The sequence below is a fragment of the Macaca mulatta genome, chromosome 12, assembly GCF_049350105.2.
Source record: "Macaca mulatta isolate MMU2019108-1 chromosome 12, T2T-MMU8v2.0, whole genome shotgun sequence".
NCBI lineage: Eukaryota > Metazoa > Chordata > Mammalia > Primates > Cercopithecidae > Macaca > Macaca mulatta.
This window is the reverse complement of record NC_133417.1, coordinates 16,191,578-16,213,026: the sequence shown is the minus strand read 5'-3', so window position 1 is coordinate 16,213,026 and position 21,449 is coordinate 16,191,578. Positions and strand designations below refer to the sequence as shown.

The window sequence follows — 21,449 nt, the reverse complement described above, 5'->3', positions numbered from 1 at the left end:
GAGAGATCCCCAACCTGCAAAGCACAGAGCCAGGGCATTTTCTTTGCACGGCTGTCTTCTCTGCCCATGGAAAGAAAGAGGTGAAGAGCAGCAAGTCACCTGTTATACCCTCAATGCAGTGGCTAACAACCCCTAATATACCTATTGATCACTGTGGTGCTTAGTGAACAGACCCCTCCCCCTCCCAGTTCCACTGCAGGCTGTATGACCTATGAACACTCCCCATCTTGACTCTGGGCTTCCTTCCTTGTGAAATGATGGGATTGGAACAATCATGGTAGCTACTTGTGTAGAGTGGCTCCTTTATTTTATTTATTTATTTATTTATTTTTTTTTTTTGAGACAGGGTCTCTCTCTGTCACCCAGGCTGGAGTGCAGTGGCTTGATCTCGGCTCACCACAACCTCCACCTCCCAGGTTTGAGTGATTCTCCTGCCTCAGCTTCCCAAGCAGCTGGGATTACAGGCATGAGCCACCGTACCTGGCTAATTTTTGTATTTTTAGTAGAGTCAGGGTTTTGCCATGTTGGCCAGGCTGGTCTCGAACTCCTGACCTCAAGAGATCCGCCCGCCTTGGCCTCCTGCAGGGCTAGGATTACAGGCGTGAGCCACCATGCCTGGCCAAGAGTGGCTCCTTCAAAACAAAACACAAAACACGTTCCTCATTCAGAGCAGAGACTCTACACATTCTTCCAAGCAGTATTCTTTTTTTTTTTTTTTTGAGACAGGGTCTCGCTCTGTGGCCCAGGTTGAAGTGCAGCAATGTAGTCTCGGCTCATTGCAGCCTCGACTCTCGGGTTGAAACAATTTTCCCACCTCGGTCTCCCGAGTAGCTAGGACCACAGATGCATGCCACCACACCTGGCTAATTTTTATATTTTTTGTAGAGATGGGGTCTCCTTAAGTTGCCCAGGCTGGTCCCGAACTCCTGGGATCAAGTGATCTGCCCACCTCGGCCTCTCGAAGTGGTGGAATTTAATCTTTTTTTAAATAGTTTTGTTTTTTTTTTCCAAGTAGTAATTCTAACCACAGCACAGTGGTCCCCGAAGCCTGACTCAGGAGCCCATTTTACTAAGAGCAAAGTGGGTCTTCCTAGCCCAGATCTTCCTTCTCTCTCTCCTCCTCTAAATATCCACAGAAAATTGCCAGAGTTAGTGGCAGAAGAAAAGGAACACTTACTGAGCGCCTTGGATGTACCTGGCCCATTAATGTGGGTTTTCCATAATGTGCCATGTAAATCATAACCCTATTTCTGCAGTGACCGGAGCAAGGTGAGAGTGTCAAGTTTATTAAGCCAGGGTCCTCTCCTCCAGCCCCACTGATGGTCCGTCCTGACCGGCAGGTGTCTGTCTGGTTTAGGGGCAGCCACCAGCAGGGTTCCAGGCAGGCAGCTGCAGTCACTTGGGACTAGAAAGGTTTTGATGCTTCAGTGAGTGACTGTGTGTCTGTTTTTCCAGATGGGTCATCAAGTCATGAAATGAAATTTTAGGGACTTGCTTTAATCTGTTCTCAATCGAAGTCTACCACATCCCCAGTGAAAGGGTGACCTGCCCTGGTGGACCTGTACTAGCGGCTGCTGAGTGACTCGCCAGGGCCTCCAATCCTTCTGTCTGTGCTTTATGACACACTTCAACTTGGACAGAAAATGTTCTGGCTGACTCTTTTTCCTTCCAAGTATTTCCAATATATAGATGATTTTAATATAATTCTTTTTTTTATTTTTATTTATTTATTTATTTTTTTGAGATGGAGTCTCGCTCTGTTGCCCAAGTTGGAGTGCAGTGGCATAAGCTTGGCTCACTGCAATCTCCGCCTCCCATGTTCATGAGATTCTCCTGCCTCAGCCTCCCAACTAGCGTTAGCTGGGACTACAGGCACGTGCCATCACGCCCAGTTAATTTTTGTATTTTTAGTAGAGATGGGGTTTCACCATGTTGGCCAGGCTGGTCTCGAACTCCTGGGATCAATGAATCCACCTGCCTCTGCCTCCCAAAGCCCTGGGATTACAGGCATGCGGCACAGCACCCGACCACATTATTTATTATTTTACGGATAGGGTCTTGCAATGTTGCCCAGGCTGCTCTTGAACTCTGGGCTGAAGGGATCCTCCTGTCTCAGCCTCCCAAGTAGCTAGTACTGTAGCATGACCACCACACCCAGCAATGTGATTATTAAGAACATATTATTCTGGAATTGGACTATCTGGAATTCAATCATGTGAGTAGGACGTTTTAATTAATTGGCCCATTACTATTTAAAACATAATTAAAGTTTGACATGACTATGTAGACACCTATGAAACATTAAAAATCTTTTTTTTCTTTTTCTTTTTCTTTTTTTTTTTTTTGAGACAGAGTCTCACTCTGTCACCCAGGCTGGAGTGCAGTGGTGCCATCTCAGCTCACCGCAATCTCCGCCTCCCGGGTACAAGCCATTCTCCTGCCTCAGCCTCCCGAGTAGCCGGGACTACAGGCATGTGCCAACACATCTGGCTAATTTTTTGTATTTTTAGTAGAGATGGGGTTTCACCATGTTAGCCAGGATGGTCTCGAACTCCTGACCTCAAGTGATGCACCTGCCTTGGCCTCCCAAAGTGCTGGGATTACAGACATGAGCCACCACGCCCGGACCTAAAAATCATGTCTATGTGCTATAAGCTGTGATAAGCAATCTGTATAAGTAACCTCATACGTATTTTAATATATTCTGATTGGTTTTTAAAACAACAAAGAATTCCAGGCATGGTGGCACACATCTGTAATCCCAGTACTGTGGAAGGCCAAAGCAGGAGTTCAAGACCAACCTGGGCAACACGGGAGACCTTGTCTCTATAAAATATACAAGTGAGCCACGCTAAAGATTGCTTGAGCTCAGGAGTTCAAGGCTGCACTGCACTGCAGCCTGGGTGACACAGCAAGTGCCTGCCTCTCTAAAACAAACAAACAAACAAAAACACCCCCTGTTAATTTATTGGTATTTTTATTAGTTTAGCCTGAGATTCACAAACTATGGAGAGGTGACATTTTGGAACGCATTTGTTCTTTGTTGTTTTCTTCTTTTAAACCTTTGCATGTGGTTTACCACATTCTTTGCCGATTAAACATTTTTATATGTACTTATAAATTTTTTTTTAAGTTTTGCCCATAGTATCTTTCCCATTTATTTATTTATTTATTTAGTAACAGGGTCTCACTGTTACCCAGGCTGGAGAGTGCAGTGGTACGATCTCAGCTCACTACAGCCTCGACCTCCTGGGCTCAAGCGATCCTCCTGCCTCAGCCTCCAGAGTGGCTGGGACTACAGGCGTGCACCACCAGGCTCGGCTAACATGTCTAAATTTTATATGGCCAAAATAAAGTATCCTTATGTGGCAAGAAAAACAACAAAAATATTATATAATTCTCCAGGCTATACTGAGGTCAGTGCTACATCTATTTTACAGAAAACGCAGTTGACAGGTTCAGTAGCTTGGGAAAGAAGAGAAGAACCAGAATTGGGAGCTGGGTATATCCAACTCCAACATTCACCACTTTCAATGTGCCACTCAGTTTCTACGAAAGGCTAATTAAGAGTGCCATTCAGGCTGGCGTTTGAGGGAATGAGGGAAAGGTATTTAATTTAATAACACATACTAGACACCTTTCACGGCCATACAAAAGGACCTTCACTCTTGTTATGGCTGCATATTATTCCACTATATCAAGGTTCTACATTCAGTCAGTTATTGTGGGACAATGTGATGATGGCCATATAGAAAGTAACAGAGTTGGAGCCTTAATTTATTCCTTATGCACCATAATAAATGTAAAAGTATCAACGATTAAGGAAAGGATTTTTTTTAATTAAAAAAAAGGATGGATATTATTAAAATCTTAAAGTGAAGAAGGCATATTCTAAATGGGACATGAAACACAAAAATAATTAAGGTGAAGTCCAATAAACCCGATAATAAAAATTTATCTTAAAAACTTTTATGGCTGGGCGCGGTGGCTTACACCTGTAATCCTAGCACTTTGGGAGGCTGAGGCAGGGTGGATGGCTTGAGTCCAAGAGTTCCAGACCAGCCTGGGCAACATGGCAGAATTCCAATTCTACAAAAATACAAAAATTAGCCAGGCTTGGTGGCAGCCATTTGTAGTGCCAGCTACTAGGGAGGCTAAGGTGGGAGGATCATCTGAGCCCAGGAGGTTGAGGCTGCAGTGAGCTGTAATCACGCCACTGCACTCTAGCCTGGGTGACAGAGGTGAGACCCTGGCAAAACAACACCAAAAAAAGCTTTTATTATGGGCCAGGTGCAGTGGCTCGTGCCTATACTCCCAGCACTTTGGGAGGCTGGGGCAGGAAGATTGCTTGAGGCCAATAGTTGTAGACCACCCTGGCCAACACCCTGTCTCTATAAATTAAAAACAAACAGCAAAAATTATGTAAAAGAGGCCTGGCGTGGTGGCTCATGCCTGTAATCCCAGCACTTTGGGAGGCTGCGGTGGGTCACTTGAGTTCAGGAGTTCAAGATCAGCCTGGCCAACATGGCAAAACCCTGACTCTACTAAAAATACAAAAATTAGCCGGGCGTGGTAGTAGACACCTGTAATCTCAGCTACTTGGGAGGTTGAAGCAGGAGAATCACTTGAACCTGGGAGGCAGAGGTTGCAGTGAGCAGAGATCACACCACTGCACTCCACCCTAGGCGACAGAGCAAGACTCCATCTCAAAAAAAAAAAAAAAAAGTAAAAGAAATAAACTAATTTAAAAAGGAATGAAATGAATGAAAAAGTGGGAAAATATTTCCAGTGCATATTATACTATCCCAAATATACAAGGAGGTCTTACAAATAAATAAGGATGAAAATCTCACTAGAAAAATGGGTAAATCACATGAAAGGTAAAAAGAATAATAAAATGAAAAAATAATATTTAACATCACTGAGGAAAGGAGAATTAAAAGAAGAAGACCCTATATTTTCCCCACCAGTTACCAAAGGGTAAACAGTGTTGGCAAAGGTAAAGAAAACTGACTTTCTTCAGTCATTTAAAGAAGTTATGTACGCTAGACACTGGGCTAGGCCTCGCAGTGAACAAGATGACCAAGTTCTCTGCCCTCAAGTTTATATTTCAGGTGTGGTAGCGATTGGAAAAAGATAAGGGAGGAGAAAATAAACAAGTATTCAGATAGTTATTGTTCACAAAGTACAAACTGGCACCACTTCACTGGAAGGCAATATGGCAGTATCTCCCAAAACGTCGTGCTGGCAATTCTATTTCTAGGTGTGTATCCTAGAGCTATTTTCACTCCCGCTGAAACACAAAGATATACATAGATGTTCATGGATTACTAGAGCACTGGGTTATAACTATGAAAACAATGGAAACAAGCCTAATGTTCCTCAACAGAACAAGCTATACAACAGACATACAATGATCGTAGTATAACCAGTAAAGATCAGATTTTGCTTATTATATTTTTTAATGTACCCACGTGGAAAGACATTGAAGATATTTTGTTTGGGGGAAAAAAAAAAAGTAGCAGGACACAGTGGCTCATACTTATAATCCCAACACTTTAGGAGGCTGAGGAGGGGAAAACTGCTTGAGCCCAAAAGCTCCAGGCCGCGGTGAGCTATGACTGTGTCACCACACTCCAGCCTGGGCAACAGAGTGAGACTCTGTCTCTAAAACACACAATTTTTTTTTTTTTTTAAAAAAGCAAGTTGAGACCAGGCGCGGTGGCTCACTTTGGGAGGCCAAGGTGGGCGGATCATGAGGTCAGGAGATCGAGACAATCCTGGCTAACACGGTGAAAACCTGTCTCTACTAAAAATACAAAAAACTAAAATTAAAATTAACCAGGCATGGTGGCCAGCGCCTGTAGTCCCAGCTACTCGGGAGGCTGAGGCAGGAAAATGGCGTGAACCTGAGCCGAGATCACGCCACTGCACTCCAGCCTGGGAGACAGAGCGAGACTCTGTCTCAAAATAAAAACAAAAACAAAAAAAAGCAAGTTGTCAAACAGTGAATATAATATGATCCCAATTCTCTTAAAAAGCAAAAGGTACACTTGGGAACATATATAAGGTTATGTGCATGTTTGTCTATGGAAGTAGATATATATGGGTTAAGGTATGACTAAGAAAAATCTAAAAGGCAGGACTATTGCGCATTTTCTAGAGTAGATATGGTTTGGCTGTTCTATTTTATAATAAGAATACTTATTTATACTCAGGAATAAATATTTATACTCGGGAATAAAGAATACTACTTTATACTCAGGAAAAAATAAGGGGAAAACATTTTTTTAAGTAATATATTTTAGAGTCATTTGGTTTATTCAGCTTATATTTCCAAACTTCAGGCTAAAATTTAATCTGGAAAGAAAACTTCAGCTATGGAGAAAAGATAATAAACAAAATAACTAATCCTTTGCCTCATTCCTTAAATCAAAGTCACTGATATAATTGGTAAGAAGGAAAAATATAACTGGCTACTTATTGTTTGCCAGACATTTGTTATTCATGTAACCCACAAACTGAAACCCACAAAGTGAAACTGTCCTGGTTTCATAAATGAGGAAACTCGGGCTCCAAAGGATCAAGTGATTTCCCTGGAGCAGAAGCTGGTCAAAAAGACAGAACTGCAAATCTGTTTGGTTCTAGGGGCAGGGAAGACAGGACCTTCCCCTGGAGCTCTTATCTCCCTCCCTGGGGTTGCTGTGGGTGGAAAACAGGAGGGTTGGGGTAGGGTAGGAGCAACTGATAATGGATGTTTTTTTCCTCTCCAAGGAGGCATTTTCTCCCCACTCCATTCCTTCCCCCGACAAAGCTTCATCCACCCTCCCCCTCAGAACTGCATCAGGAGTACCAAGTGGCAGAGTCCCTGCACCGAAGTGCCTAGCCTAGAATCCTGCCTGCAGGAATTCCAAGAAATATCAGCCAGAAAAAACAGGTGCTTCCCCTTCCAGAACTCCCTTTCTTATTGCATCCCAGTTCAATCACTCCCCTGGCTTTCAAACTTACGGGATATAGGAGGGGAGCCTGATTTCACCTCTCAGGTGGTCATCTGTAAGATGGGAACAACGCATCTTGCGGGAATAACTCAGAAGGGAATATCAGAAAGTGCTTTCCAAATTCTCAAGTGCTAACAAAGAAGTACCACCCTAAAGCCTGAGGTTCTCACCTACCAGGTAATACAAATCCTCCTTAACATGACAGCTTACGGCATTTAAGAGTTCAGTGCGTTTTGAGATCTTTTATTTCTTTTTTCTCTTTTTTTTTTTTTTTGAGACGGAGTCTCGCTCTGTCCCCCAGGCTGGAGTGCAGTGGTGCGATCTCAGCTCACTGCAAGCTCCGCCTCCCGGGTTCACACCATTCTCCTGCCTCAGCCTCCAGAGTAGGTGGGACTACAGGCACCCGCCACCATGCCCAGCTAATTTTTTGTATTTTTTTCGTAGAGACGGGGTTTCACCGTGTTAGCCAGGATGGTCTCAATCTCCTGACCTCGTGATCTACCCGCCTCAGCCTCCCAAAGTGCTGGGATTACAGGCGTGAGCCACCGCGCCCGGCCAAGAGATCTTTATTTCTAAAATGGTATTTCAACACCTTGCACAGGAAATTCTCCTCAGGGTTATGTCCACCATGTGGCTGTACAGCGGGTGAAGAATGAATGGAAAAGTGAAGCAGGCCTTCCCAAAGCTACCGCCATTCAACTCTAAGAGATGCAGTTCTCAGCTTTAGAGCCAACCCTGTATTAATCTTTGAATTGGGAAAAGAAGGGATAAAAATCAGCAAAAGTTATCAAAGTCCCAACTCGATGACCTTGTTAACTTCCAAAACAGGACTGGTGAGATGTTTCCTCTTTATTAATAACAATGGGTGACACGTGAGTGCTTGCTATGTGCCCGGCATTTCAGTGGTCTACATGCAATAGCTCATTTTACCCACATAGCAGCACCTACTTTGTAGGGAGTTTACTTCCCCCATCTTATAGGTAAGGAATTGGAGGTAAAGAAAGGTTAACAGACTTGCCCAGATGGTTGCCAGATAGTTTGGCCTAACCAAGACAGGTAGAGTTCTAGGTCAGATATTTGGTCTACCTCTCCAGCCATATCAGTCCTATTTCCCCTTGTGTTTGAAACCCTTGTCATCCTGAACCACTTAGGATTCCTGGGATAGACATTGTGTTCAACTGCACCCCCATGCTTGCCTTTGCACGTGGCTTTTCTCTCTTCTCACCAAGCCACCATCCTCCTCCAACCAACAGGAAATTTTACTCCATGAATGAACGAAAGTAAGCATATTATGAAAATTCATTACTATACTTAAGACTCGAGTTGTTTTGATGGAAAATATCAAAGCATTCCCCACCGCAAGTCATTCTTGCAATGTTATTTCTTATCTCAAAGCCAGAAATCCCTACGCAGATTGCCTGGGGTGCTCTCTTCTCTGCTCTCCCGGACTCCTCCTCCTCCACATCCCTTCTCATCCCTCCACACCCTCATCATCCCTTCCCTCAGGCTCCAGCCTTCAGGAAGATCTGTCTACAATGACCTTTGGTCACTGACAAAGAGGAGGTTATCTGGAAGTTTGCAAACCTCTATTCAACTCTCTATCCGCCCCTTGGAAGGACTTTTTCAGAGGAAGAGGACAGACTTCGTTTTTCAAATCATTTTTACCATATATCTAAAACCAGCCACTGGGCTTGGCGATAGGACATCCCTATGAAACACACATGTCCAAGCCACATGTCCTCAAGGCATTGGTTTGACACTGCACTGAGAAATGGGCATCCAGTGGTTTAAGTGACTTTTTGATTTACGCCTATAGCATCTTTTCCATGTTTTCAGAGAACTTTAAACACATCATTACAAGGAAGAGGAGAGGACCTGTGATGGCTTCACAAGAATAATGCAATAACTACCATAAAGCCTTATAAACACTTAACAGCAGGCTTTCAAAAATGTCTTGACTGATGTGTCAAAACTACTGTTTAAGAATTTTATCTTGGGAGGCCAAGGCAGGCGGACCAACTGAAGTCAGGAGCTCACGACCAGCCTGGCCCCCAGTCTCTATTTAAAAACACAAAAATCAGCCCGGTGTGGTAGTGGGCACCATTCCAGCTACTCAGGAGGCTGAGGCAGGAGAATCGTTTGAACCCGGAAGGCGGAAGTTGCAGTGAGTCGAGATCGTGCCACTGTACTCCAGCCTGGGCAACACAGTGAGACTTCGTCTCAAAAAAAAAAAAGAAAAAAACAAGCCAATTGTATCAATGCCTTTTGGTCATATGATGTAGAATAGGCTACTTAAATGAGGTACGCTGAAAAAGATATCTAGTGCGGCATTACTGACTGGGGGGGATAAAATCACACCTATTTTTAGAGTTTCTAAATATTTACAGAGCACCTACTATACTCTCAAGGCACCCACAGCTTAATACTGAGGATACAGGTTGAGCATCCCTAATCCAAAAGCCCCAAACCTGAAACTTTTTGAGTCCTGATGTGACCCCACATGTTGTCCACATGGGTGGCTGGGACCATCTTTTCTGATGACTCAATGGACACAAGCTTTGTTTAATAAACAAAAGTATTTAAAATATTGTATAAAATTACCTTCAATGCTATGTGCCTAAAGTATATATGAAACATAAGTGAATTTTGTGTTTAGATGTGGGTCAAAGCCTCAAAACACCTCATATGGATATGCGAATATCCGAAAATCCGAGAAAATCCGAAAATCCGAGAAAATCCAAAATCCAAAATACTTTCAATCCCAAGTATTTAGGAAAAGGGGTATTCTTCAGCCTGTACTTTACAATTTTAGGGGCCAGACGGTGGCTCATGCCTGTAATCCCAACACTTTGGGAGGTCAAAGAGGATTGCTTGAGCTCAGAAGTTTGAGACCAGCCTGGGCAACATAGTGGGATCTTGTCTCTAAAAAAAATAGAAAAATTAGCTGGGCGTGGTAGCCCATGTTTGTCCCAGCTACTTGAGAGGCTGAGGCAGGAGGACTAATTGTTCCAGGAGGTGGAGGCTGCAGTGAGCCATGACTGTGCCACTGCATTCAGCCTGGGTGAAAGAGTAAGACCCTGTCTCAAAAAAAAAAAAAAAAATTATTTAATCCATGGCTCAGCCCTATAGAACTTCCATTCTATTACGGGAGGCAGACACTAAAACAATTATGTTGTGTATTTTTTCCAGCAGTTATGACAATATTCTGCCCTAAATAACAAAAGGAAATAGTGAAATAACATGTAGACATTTTACATGTTTAGGATACTTTTAATAATAATGGAAAACAGGCCGGGCGCGGTGGCTCAAGCCTGTAATCCCAGCACTTTGGGAGGCTGAGACGGGCGAATCACGAGGTCAGGAGATCGAGACCATCCTGGCTAACTCGGTGAAACCCCATCTCTACTAAAAAATACAAAAAACTAGCCGGGCGAGATGGCGGGCGCCTGTAGTCCCAGCTACTCGGGAGGCTGAGGCAGGAGAATGGCGTAAACCCGGGAGGCGGAGCTTGCAGTAAGCTGAGATCCGGCCACTGCACCCCAGCCTGGGAGGCAGAGCGAGACTCAGTCTCAAAACAAAAATAATAATAATAATAATAATAATAATGGAAAACATTATTACAAGAACAGTATTTAATAAAAGCAAGAAACAACTGCATAAAGCATATAATCTCATCCATTTTTTTTAAGAAAAATTATAGAAGTCTTTTTTTTTTTTTTTGAGACAGAGTCTCGCTCTATCACACAAGCTAGAGTGCAGTGCAGTCAGCTCACTGCAACCGCTGCCCTCTGGGTTCAAGCAATTATCCTGCCTCAGCCTCCCAAGTAGCTGGGATTACAGGTGCCCACCATCACATCCAGCTAATTTTTGTATTTTTAGTAAAGATAGGGTTTCATCACGTTGGCCAGGCTGGTCTTGAACTCCTGACCTAAGATGATCCAACAGCCTCAGCCTCCCAAAGTGCTAGGATTACAGGCATGAGCCACCACACTCAGCCGAGAAGGAAGTCTTAATGGTTGTAACCCTCTGTAAGAATAAATTATTGGGAGTGGCTAAAAAGAATAATGAGGCCGGGCGCGGTGGCTCAAGCCTGTAATCCCAGCACTTTGGGAGGCCGAGACAGGCGGATCACGAGGTCAAGAGATCGAGACCATCCTGAGCGAACACGGTGAAACCCCGTCTCTACTAAAAAATACAAAAAACTAGCCGGGCGAGGTGGCGGCGCCTGTAGTCCCAGCTACTCGTGAGGCTGAGGCAGGAGAATGACGTGAACCCGGGAGGCGGAGCTTGCAGTGAGCTGGGATCCGGCCACTGCACTCCAGCCTGGGCGACAGAGCGAGACTCCGTCTCAAAAAAAAAAAAAAAAGAATAATGAAAGGAACCTCTCTGACACAGAAAAACATATTTCTAAGCTACAAAAATTAGTTTAATGAGGAATTCGGCAAGAACATCAGCAGCACAGGACAAGTCTGCGTGTTGCTTGCCTTCCAATTTAGAATATATATATATTTATTTATTTTTTTTTTTTTTTTGGAGACGGAGTCTCGCTCTGTCACCCAGGCTGGAGTGCAGTGGCCGGATCTCAGCTCACTGCAAGCTCCGCCTCCCGGGTTTACGCCATTCTCCTGCCTCAGCCTCCCGAGTAGCTGGGACTACAGGCGCCCGCCACCTCGCCCGGCTAGTTTTTTTTGTATTTTTTAGTGGAGACGGGGTTTCGCCGTGTTAGCCAGGGTGGTCTCGATCTCCTGACCTCGTGATCCGCCCATCTCGGCCTCCCAAAGTGCTGGGATTACAGGCTTGAGCCACCGCGCCCGGCCAGTATATATATATTTTTAATTATACTTAAGTTCTGGGTTACATGTGCAGAACGTGTAGGTTTGTGACATAGGTATACATGTGCCATGGTGGTTTGCTGCACCCATCAACCCATAACCTACATTAGGTATTTCTCCTAATGCTATCCCTCCTCCCCTTGCCCCCCAGCACCCGACAGGCCTCAGTATGTGATCTCCCCTCCCTGTGCCCATATATTCTCAATTGTTCAACTCCCACTTATGAGTGAGAGCATGTGGAGTTTCATTTTCTGTTCCTGTGTTAGTTTGCTGAGGATGATGGGTTTTTCAATGTTTCACAAGTGTCCCAGCACTTGGAGAAGCCAAGGTGGAAGGACTGCTTGAGCCCAGGAGTTCAAGACCAGCCTGGGAAACATCATCTGGGAAACCCCATCTCTACCAAAATTACAAAAATTAGCCTGGTGTGGTGGCGCATGCCTGTAGTCCCAGCTACTCAGGAGGCTGAGGCGGGGGGATTCCTTGAGCCCGGGAGGCAGAGGCTGCAGTGAGCTGAGATGGAGCCACTGCACTCCAGCCTGGGTGACAGAACCAGACCCTGTCTCAAAAAAAAAAAAAAAAAAAAAAAAAAAAAAAGCCAACAAAAAATGTTTCAGAATTGATGTTTTTAAATTTGTGAGATAAAGGTAGGAAAAGTCGGGCAATAACTAGAAAATAAACAAACTCAGATCTTCATATCACATCATAAATTCCAAATGCATTTCAGTAAGTGTTAAAATTTAGACACCTCTCAATGAAATTCAGAAAACTACTCGGCTAAGTGATTTTGGGATCAGCAGGCATTTTCTTTTAAGCATAAAAGAAAAGTTTATTTTCAAAGAATGAAAGATTTGACTATAGACATTTAAAATCAATTTCTACAGAAAAAAAAAATCACAACATATACCTTACAGCATAAATATAGTTATCACACAATAAAAGTTAAATGGCCTGCAACCATCAGAGAAAAATACTTGCAAAAAATGGCAGCTAAAAGGTTGGTATTCTTCATAAATACTATGCTCTTATCCGTAAGACATAAACACCCAAACAGAGAAATGTGCAAAGGACGGGAATATAACAAACAAATTAAGAAGATCAATAAATGTATTTCAAAATATCTAACTGCATTAACAATCACAGAAATGCTAATTTAAGGCCGGGGTGGTGGTGGTACACACCTTTAATCCCAGCTACTCAGGAAGCTGAGGAGGGAGGATGACTGGAGCTCAGAAATTTGAGTCCAGCCTGGGAAACCAAGCCAGACCCCAGCTCAAAAAAGAAAAGAAATGCTAGTTTAGTATTAAATTCCATGTGTCACTAATCAGATGACAAAAAACAATAACCAATATTGGAAAAGAGACAATAAAATGTATACTGCTGGCTGGCACATAAATTGGTACATTCTTCTGAGAAGGCAATTTGGTGATACGCATCAAAAGCCTCAATGTTCAAACCCTTTGATCCAGAAATTCTACTTCTTAAGTATTTATTTTTAAAATACATAAATCATCAACATTTCACAGGAAGATTTATATACAAGGATGTTGTTCATCATTGCAGTATTTAATTTCTAACTGGAAACTAAGTGGCCATAAAAGGAAACAGGTTAAAGTCATAGAAATATACAATGTAATACTATGCAGTCATTACAAAAATGTAAGTCCTCAAATCATTTTCAATGACATGAGAAGGCTGACAAATATAGTAAATGAAAAAAAGGATAAATGTCTGTAGCAGAAAGATATATACACAAACATGTAGAAATAAGGTTAGCAGTGGTTTCTGGTGAAATTAGAGGGGATTTTAATTTTGTTTTAATTTTCTTCCTTTTGCTTTTCCAAATTATTCAAACTTTCTATAAAGTAGATTATTTCAATAACCTACAAAATATAATTTTAAAAATATCTAAATATACCAAATTAACATAAGATGATGAGACCACAGGGGTAACTCCTTTTTCTCTCTTTTAACTGATCTATGAGAGGATCAACTTTTAAAACTTTTTTTTTTTTTTTTTTTTTTTGAGGCGGAGTCTCTCTCTGTGCCCCAGGCTGGAGTGCAGTGGCGCGATCTCGGCTCACTGCAAGCTCCGCCTCCCGGGTTCACGCCATTCTCCTGCCTCAGCCTCCTGAGTAGCTGGACTACAGGCACCCGCCACCGCGCCCGGCTAATTTTTTGTATTTTTGGTAGAGACGAGGTTTCACCGTGTTAGCCAGGATGGTCTCGATCTCCTGACCTCGTGATCCGCCAGTCTCAGCCTCCCAAAGTGCTGGGATTACAGGCGTGAGCCACCGTGCCCGGCCTAAAACTCTTTTTAAAAAAACCTAGTAGGCCAGGCATGGTGGCTCTCACGCCTGTAATCCGAGCATTTTGGGAGGCTGAGGCGGGTGGATCACCTGAGATCAGGAGTTCGAAACCAGCCTGGCCAACATGGTGAAACCCCATCTCTACTAAAAATACAAAAATTAGCCGGGTGTGGTGGCGCATGCCTGTAATCCCAGCTACTTGGAAGGCTGAAGCAGGAGAATCACTTGAACCGGGGAGGCGGAGGTTGCAGTGAGCTGAGATCGTGTCATCGCACTCCAGCCTGGGAGACAGAGCAAGACTCTGTCTCAAAAAAAAAAAAGGAGTTGGAAGGGGTGGAGGAAAGGTAAGGAACTCAGCTAATGGCCTTACCAACTAGAGCAGGGGCCAGGGCATGGACAGACACCCAATATCTTGGTCCAGGACCAAGACCTCAGACCTTGGAGCCACTCCTCAGCACCACAGGACGTAGCCAACAAGAAGAACCACATCAAAGCTCAACGGATGCTATAAACATCTCATTTTTCCCTGCTAAATTTAAGCCAAAAAAAAAAAAAAAAAAAAAAAACACAGAGGCCCAAAGAGGAAAGAAAGTGCTCAAAGGTGCGTAACCAGTTGGTAGCACTTGACCTTCCATGAAAGTGAAAGGCATAGAGCAGAAACCTTTCCACACAACAGCACACACGCACACTCGGCCACACCACCCACCAACCATGGCCACCGTCTGCTGCAGATGGTGCACAGGTCTCAGGGCCTGAGCAGGAAGCTCTAGAGCTGAGGGAGCTTGGCTGAGCAAGACCCACTGAGGCCAGCAGAGCTGCCCCCGCGGATACAGCATCACCTTCCACGGCGGCCCCTCCACAATGAGAGGGGGTACCTCTACTCAGAGGGAGACAGACCCAGCCAGCGGCTGCTTCTGAGCTAGTTTCTTGGCCCAGAAGCTGGCAAGTTCAGCAGTAAGCAGAGAGCCCGATGACCACGTTGGACTTCCACCCTGGCTGGCTCCCCAAATCGAGGAATCAAAGTTCGCAGAGAGGAAGCTGCACATGTAAGACAAACTGCTACGACACTGCAGCTCCCCCGCAATTCCCTGTGACCCCACAGAAACCAGCGTTCCTCTGCTCGTCTGCTCTGCCCATTGAAAGTAGAGGGGTATCACACCAGTCAGGGGTGGAGCAGAGACACAGTCCTTTGCTCATCCTTGCTGGATGCCTGGGTGGGTGGCCAGAACGGTTTCATGTCTGGGGCACACACACAACAGAAGATAAAGTGGAAGGTGACGAATCCACATAACGCCAGGGTGGTCATGAGATGACCCAGAAAGAAAGTGCAAAAAACGCATACTCATAATCATGAGAGAATCACAAAAACACCATCCATCAGGACACTCGCCCACGTGTTCTGAAAAAGGGAACCAGCAACTGAACAACCACTATCATTCCAGGCACCTCACAGACCTTCGTTCTTCTAACTCCGCAAAATTATACTTCTTGTTTTGCCCATGAAAACCCTGAGGCTCAGAGAAAAAGAAGAGGTATCTCCAAGTCACAGAGCCAGGAAGTGCCAGAGCTGGAATTCAAACTCCAAAGCCCGCTTCTCTCGGGACATGGTGAGGGAGCTTGTCTCCATCGCCAGAGGGCTTTTGTCTAGCACGGATGGAACCCTGCTCCAGTGCTGCGTAGGACACAGGCCAGCCGTCCCACCACTGCCAGGTGCGGCTCCAGGACCTGGGATGCTGACCGTACTCAGTCTATGCCTTCAAAGGACATGATCATGGTCACAATAAATAGTCACAACATATCCAGGAGCAGTGCCTTAGGCCTATAATCCCAGCACTTTGGGAGGCCCAGGCAGGTGGATCACTTGAGCCCAGGAGTTAGAGACCAGTCTGGGCAACATGGTGAGACCCCCCGCAGCTCTACAAAAAAAATTTAAAAATTAGCTGGGCATGGTGGCCTACACCTGTGATCCCAGCTACTCGGGAAGTTGAGATGGGAGAGTCACTCGGGTTGAGGAGGTCAAGGGTGCTGTGAGCCATGATCATGCCACTTCATGCCAGCCTGGGCCACAGAGCAAGACCCTGTCTCAAAAAGGGAAGGGGAGGGGAGGGGAGGGAAGGGAGGCAGTAATAATGCTACCAGTCTCTGAGCACCTGCTCCATGGAGGGGCTCCAGGAGGAATGCAGAGTGCTACCCTGTTACCCACGTAAGGTATCTGATGTTTCCATTTTTCAGATGAGGACACTGGGGCTGGAGGGGTCACGCAGCTGGGAAGTGGAATCTGAACCTGCACCTGTTCTCTTTCCCGAGCCCCACCTCACCCACCGTAACAAAGTCACAAGGCCCAAGTGGGCCTTTCACATCAACTCCCCACCGCTTCCGGGTTCCACTGGGCCCGGGCCTCCGGCCACTACCTTGGTTGAGGTAGGTCAGCGTCTCTTCATGCAGCTTCACGGCTGGGGACGTGGCAGCACACAACACGTACTGCAGGGGTGGCAGGCGGGCCTCGTTCTCAGGGGACAGCTGGGGCTCCTCCTGCTTGAAGATGGGCAGAGCGAGCACATCACTGCAACACACAGGAAGCAGAGGTCAGGAACAGAGCCCCAGGGGGCTCCTGCAGAGCCAGGGCGAAGCTGGACCACCAGGACCCAGGGCGACACAGCATGCACATCGCACGCAGGGTGCTGGCTGCACTCCTGCAACCCTTGCACACTCCAGATGCTTTAAAACAGAGGAACCCACTCCTTCATGACTCTAATTTCACTCAATGACCCCCCAAAACACTGATTCAATCAGCCCACCAAGGAGGTAAAAGGGCAAAGTTCCATTTATTTGGTTTCTATCCACAAGCGATCACTCATAAGGTTTCACTTTTAGAATAAAAATCTACACAAACGTTTTCATTTTTTAATCAACAATTCCATTAACTGGCCACTTCTCATAGCAATACAACCCTGTCCTCCAGGTTCTATAAACTATGCAAATGAACAAATCACTCCTTTGCTCTGAGTACCCAGGTTGAGACATTCCTCCATCCCTTCTAAAGAGAGGACAACCGGACACTGTTTTCAGGGTCATTCTAATCTGTCCAAAAGGCAAACAGGAAGGAAGGAAGGACCTTGGCTTCAAGTCTGTGTGTGTATGGTTTTTTTTTTTTGTTTTTTTTTTGGCGGCAGGGTGGGGGGTGGTGGACGGAGTTTCACTCTTGTTGTCCAGGCTGGAGTGCAGTGGCACAATCTCGACTCACTATAACCTCCACCTCCCAGGTTCAAGCCTCCCAAGTAGCTGGGATTACAGGCATGAGCCACCACGCCTGGCTAATTTTTGTATTTTTAGTAGAGATGGGGTTTCACCATGTTGGTCAGGTTAGTCGCGAACTCCTGACCTCAGGTGATCCACCCACCTTGGCCTCACAAAGTACAGGGATTACAGGTGTGAGCCACCGTGCCCGGCCCAGTATGTTTTCTTATCCAAGTGGGAAATCTTGAAATCCTTGCTTTAAGTTTCTCTTCCTCCACCTCTTAACAAAACTCCCCACATTAAAAAAAAAAAAAATGAAGTCATCATCCTGCGACTTAGTGAGGAACTTGTTTCTGGATGTATTTTTTAGGCCAGGCACGGTGGCTCATGCCGGAAATCCCAGTACTTTGTGACGCTGAGGTGAGAAGACTGCTTGAAGCCAGGGGTTTGAGACCAGTCTGGGCAACATAGTGAGAACCCACCATCTCTTGAAAAAAAAAAAAAAAAAAAGGAAAAAGAAACAAAAAACCTAGCATTTTAAAAATCAAAGGACAAAGAATTCCTTGAGAACATGAATGACCTACAAGGCAGGCAAGGCTTGTTTAAGGCCTCTCAATTATGAGCAGCACAGAAACAGGTGCCAAAAAAGTACCAATGCTCTTATCTTGATAACCCTCTTCCCTTCGTGGGTCCCTGACTAGGAATCCAATTACCTGACCCCACTTGTCTGTATAAACAGAGTCACTGGTACAATCTGTTCCTCGCACATCATAAACCAGCGTCTCTACAACACAAACCCAGCACACACTCTATCAACATCTAATCAATTTTCAGAAGAAAAAGCCTGGCATTGAGCACACACCTGGAAAACCTGCCCTGTGTGGGCCTCCCCTGTCACTATCCACTACTGAAAAATAAGGGTGCAAGGCCGTCTCGGCTTCCCCCACAGGGCGTCTTCCTTTTGTCAGGGCAGGGCACGCTCCCAGCCCGGGTGGTTCTCTAGGAACACTGAGGATTGCATAATTTCATGTTTGCCCAGACCATGTCAAGTTAATAATCCATGGACTGCTGCCTTTAAATTTTTTAAAAAGGGGCGGGAGGGCGGAGGAAGTTAAGAACCATCGCTCAACAGTAACTTGTTTCAAGCCTGGCATCCTTATTTGCCAAGGAATAAAAGTCACGAGAACATCAAACAGAAAAGGGGAAGGGAGTAAAGGCCTCTACCCTGGTGAGGTCAGACAGCTTGCAGAAGTTCTGCCAAGTGACGAGATGACCAAAAATAAAATACAAAAACCGCAAGGAAAAGGACAAGACCCTCCCTCTCTAGAGTCAGGGGAACCAAGGACATATGCACAAACCCCCACCTGGGCCCTCACTGAGGGAAAAACTCCCAGCTTCCAAGAAGTGAAATAAAAATAGAGCACCGACTTCTTTATCCACGGTCCCCCGATGACCCCAGAAGCCAATATGGCTTTGCAGCACCACCCACTCCCAATGCTCACCCTCCTCCTTTCACCAAATCCTAAAAGGTATCTGAGCGACTCGGGACAAATTTCCATCTTGGTAGCGGACGTCAGAACTGTACCTCCCAGGCAAGGGAGAACTGTTCCCTAACGGGGTGATGACATTGCAGGTATCTAGAAGTTTTAAGCACACTCACCTTCAACTCAGGGTCACCTTCGAACTCATTGTTAAGATATGGCAACATACTTAATGGCTGCAAATTAAAATTCAGGCAAAGCTACAACTAAAACTTCAGTAAAAATGTATTCCATTGTAGCATTTCTTGTAAGTGAATGGACACTTAATCTGTGGGTGATTAACATCTCCTCCTGGGCTTCCAACATCCCCCAGAGCATGGGTGGCTGCCAGCCTTTAAGGCTCCAGAACTTTGCCATCTCCAACTACTTTGGCCCATGAATAAAAACAGCAGATACGTCCCCTAAACCCAATCATTCCCCCGCCTCCAGGAAAACGGATGTCTTCAGGGAGGGCAAATACCTACCAGCAGCCAGGAATTACAAATAACGTTTTGAGAACTAAGTGGGAACTTCTTGGGGCCAAAACTAGCACTAAATGTAGCTCTGGTATGGGGACTGTCAATGCCTGTGACTCCTTCGGCCTCATAATTCATTTTCCCTGAGCCCATATCAAATGCCTTTTGGGTTAAATTAGGCACATTTCATAAACTGTGACTAGGATGGAAATAAGGACAGGCTAAAGCTGGTTCAGGCGAGTTCACAAAGTGAAATGACTGCCCATTAGTCCCGGCCAGCAGCAGAACAGGGAAAAACAATCCTCCGGCAGACAGAGCACACGGGGTCCTACTGCTAAGAGGGGGTTGTGGGGAACCGTGCAAAACACGCAGGACTTACTTTCCCCTCCGAAGGGCACTACTCAAATCCCTGCAGAAGAAGAAAGATTTCCATCATGGGCAATAACCACGCGGGCCTCGGGCGAACACGCGCAAGACTACCGCGGGGAGCGGAGCGGCCTGCCCCTCCGAGCGCGCCGCCCCAGGCCGCCGCCCGCACCTGGTCCGACCAAGGGCACTGCAGAAGGCGCAAGGCTGGGAGAGGGGCCCCGGCGGAGACGGGCAAAGAGCAGGGGATGAACTTCCCCGGGCCGGGCACCAGGTTGCTGACAGGAAGTTTCCTCTACTCCGATACGCGCGGAGAGAGGAGGGCCGCGGGAGGTGGATGGGCCAGGGGAGGCGGCGGGCCGGCAGGTGCGCGCCCTGCACCCTCTCCGCCGTCGGGGAGGAGCCCTCGCAGGCATAGGGCTCTGCGCGCCCGCCTCCCCGGAGGGCCCCCAACTCCGCACGTCGGGTCCCGCCGGCGTCCGTCTGTCAGTCCCTAGGCGGGACGCTGGGCGGGTCTCTCGGTCCCCAGAGGGCAGACAGCAGGGAGGCTAGGACCCAGCAGGGGCGCCCTCTCTCCGCCCCTGGACGTCCAACGCCGCCCGGCCCGCCGGCCCGGCCCGAGCCCCGCGGAGACGGCGTGCGGCCCTTACCGCAGGTAGCTGCCGGAGTTGTGCTGGTTGTAATGCTCGGGCTGCGTGTGCCAGAAGAGCATGGCTGGAGCTCCCAGCGCGCCCACCTGGGCGCGGCAGCGAGCACAGACGCGGGGCGCGCGGAGCTCCCACGGGCTGCTTCGCGCTCCGAACCCGTGGTGCCGGCCGGCTGGGCGCATTTATGGGCGGCCCAGGGGCGGGACCGCGGCGGGACCCGCCCCCCAGAAACCTCGGCCGGGAGGGCGGCTCCCCGCGGCCGCCGCACCTGGCCGACACGCGCGCGTGCCTTTCCGGCGAACGAGCGCGCCTCCGGGGCGGCCGGACCACAGGGACCTAGGGCCGCCTGGGCGCTCTCCCCCAACCCCCGATGTGGGGCTCAGGTGACCCTTGCCGCCGCCAACCCGCCCCACGCGGCCCCTCTACCCTCTGCTCCCCACTCTACGCCCAAGGCCAGTCTCCAGAGCGGCTCCGAGATTTCCAGCCTAGGCTTTCTCTGTCTCCTTTCCTTGCTCTTGTGTTTTCATAGCACTTCAGACGCTCTGAAATCATGGCTTTTTTTTTTTTTTTTTTTTTTTTTGAGACAGGGTCTCACTCTGCCACCCAGGCTGGAGTGCAGTGGCGCGATCTCGGGGCTCACTGCAACCTCGGCTCCTAGGTTCAAGCGATTCTCCTGCTTCAGCCTCCCGAGCAGCTGGGATTACAAGCGCCCCCCCATCACGTCCGGCTAATTTTTTTATTGTTAGTAGGGACGGGGTTTCGCCATGTTGGCCAGGCTGGTCTCGAACTCCTGACCTCAGGTGATCCGCCCACCTCGGCCTCCCAAAGTGCTGGGATTACAGGCGTGAGTCACTGAGCCAGGCCGACATTTTTTTAAATTTTATTTTTACTTGTGTACTGATTGTCTTTCCCATTAGACTGTAAGCTCCAAGAGGACAGGGCCTGGCTCTCTTAACACCCCGTTACCTGCACTGCATAGAAGGGTGCATGGGACATAGTTAAGATAAATACTTGTTGAGTAAACATGAAAATAAAAAAAGGAATGCACCGAAAGAGTAATCGGAGAA

General features: G+C 46.7%; 1 protein-coding gene across 2 annotated transcripts in view; it reads right to left on the bottom strand.

Moving 5' to 3' along the window:
- TFCP2L1 (transcription factor CP2 like 1) overlaps window positions 1–20,583 on the bottom strand; it is a 70,418-nt gene extending 49,835 nt beyond the window's left edge. Inside the window, exons 1-3 of one of the 2 annotated variants that reach the window (XM_077956851.1) lie at window positions 20,386–20,557; window positions 19,749–19,778; window positions 16,548–16,699 (exon numbers count right to left, since the gene is read on the bottom strand). In XM_077956851.1, coding sequence (XP_077812977.1) covers window positions 16,548–16,699; window positions 19,749–19,778; window positions 20,386–20,447 — 244 coding nt within the window. In that variant the 5' untranslated portion in view covers window positions 20,448–20,557. Of the gene's footprint in view, window positions 1–16,547; window positions 16,700–19,748; window positions 19,779–20,385 lie in introns of both variants that reach the window. The other variant, XM_015109909.3, reaches the window with a different exon arrangement.
- Window positions 20,584–21,449: the final 866 nt, after the last annotated feature.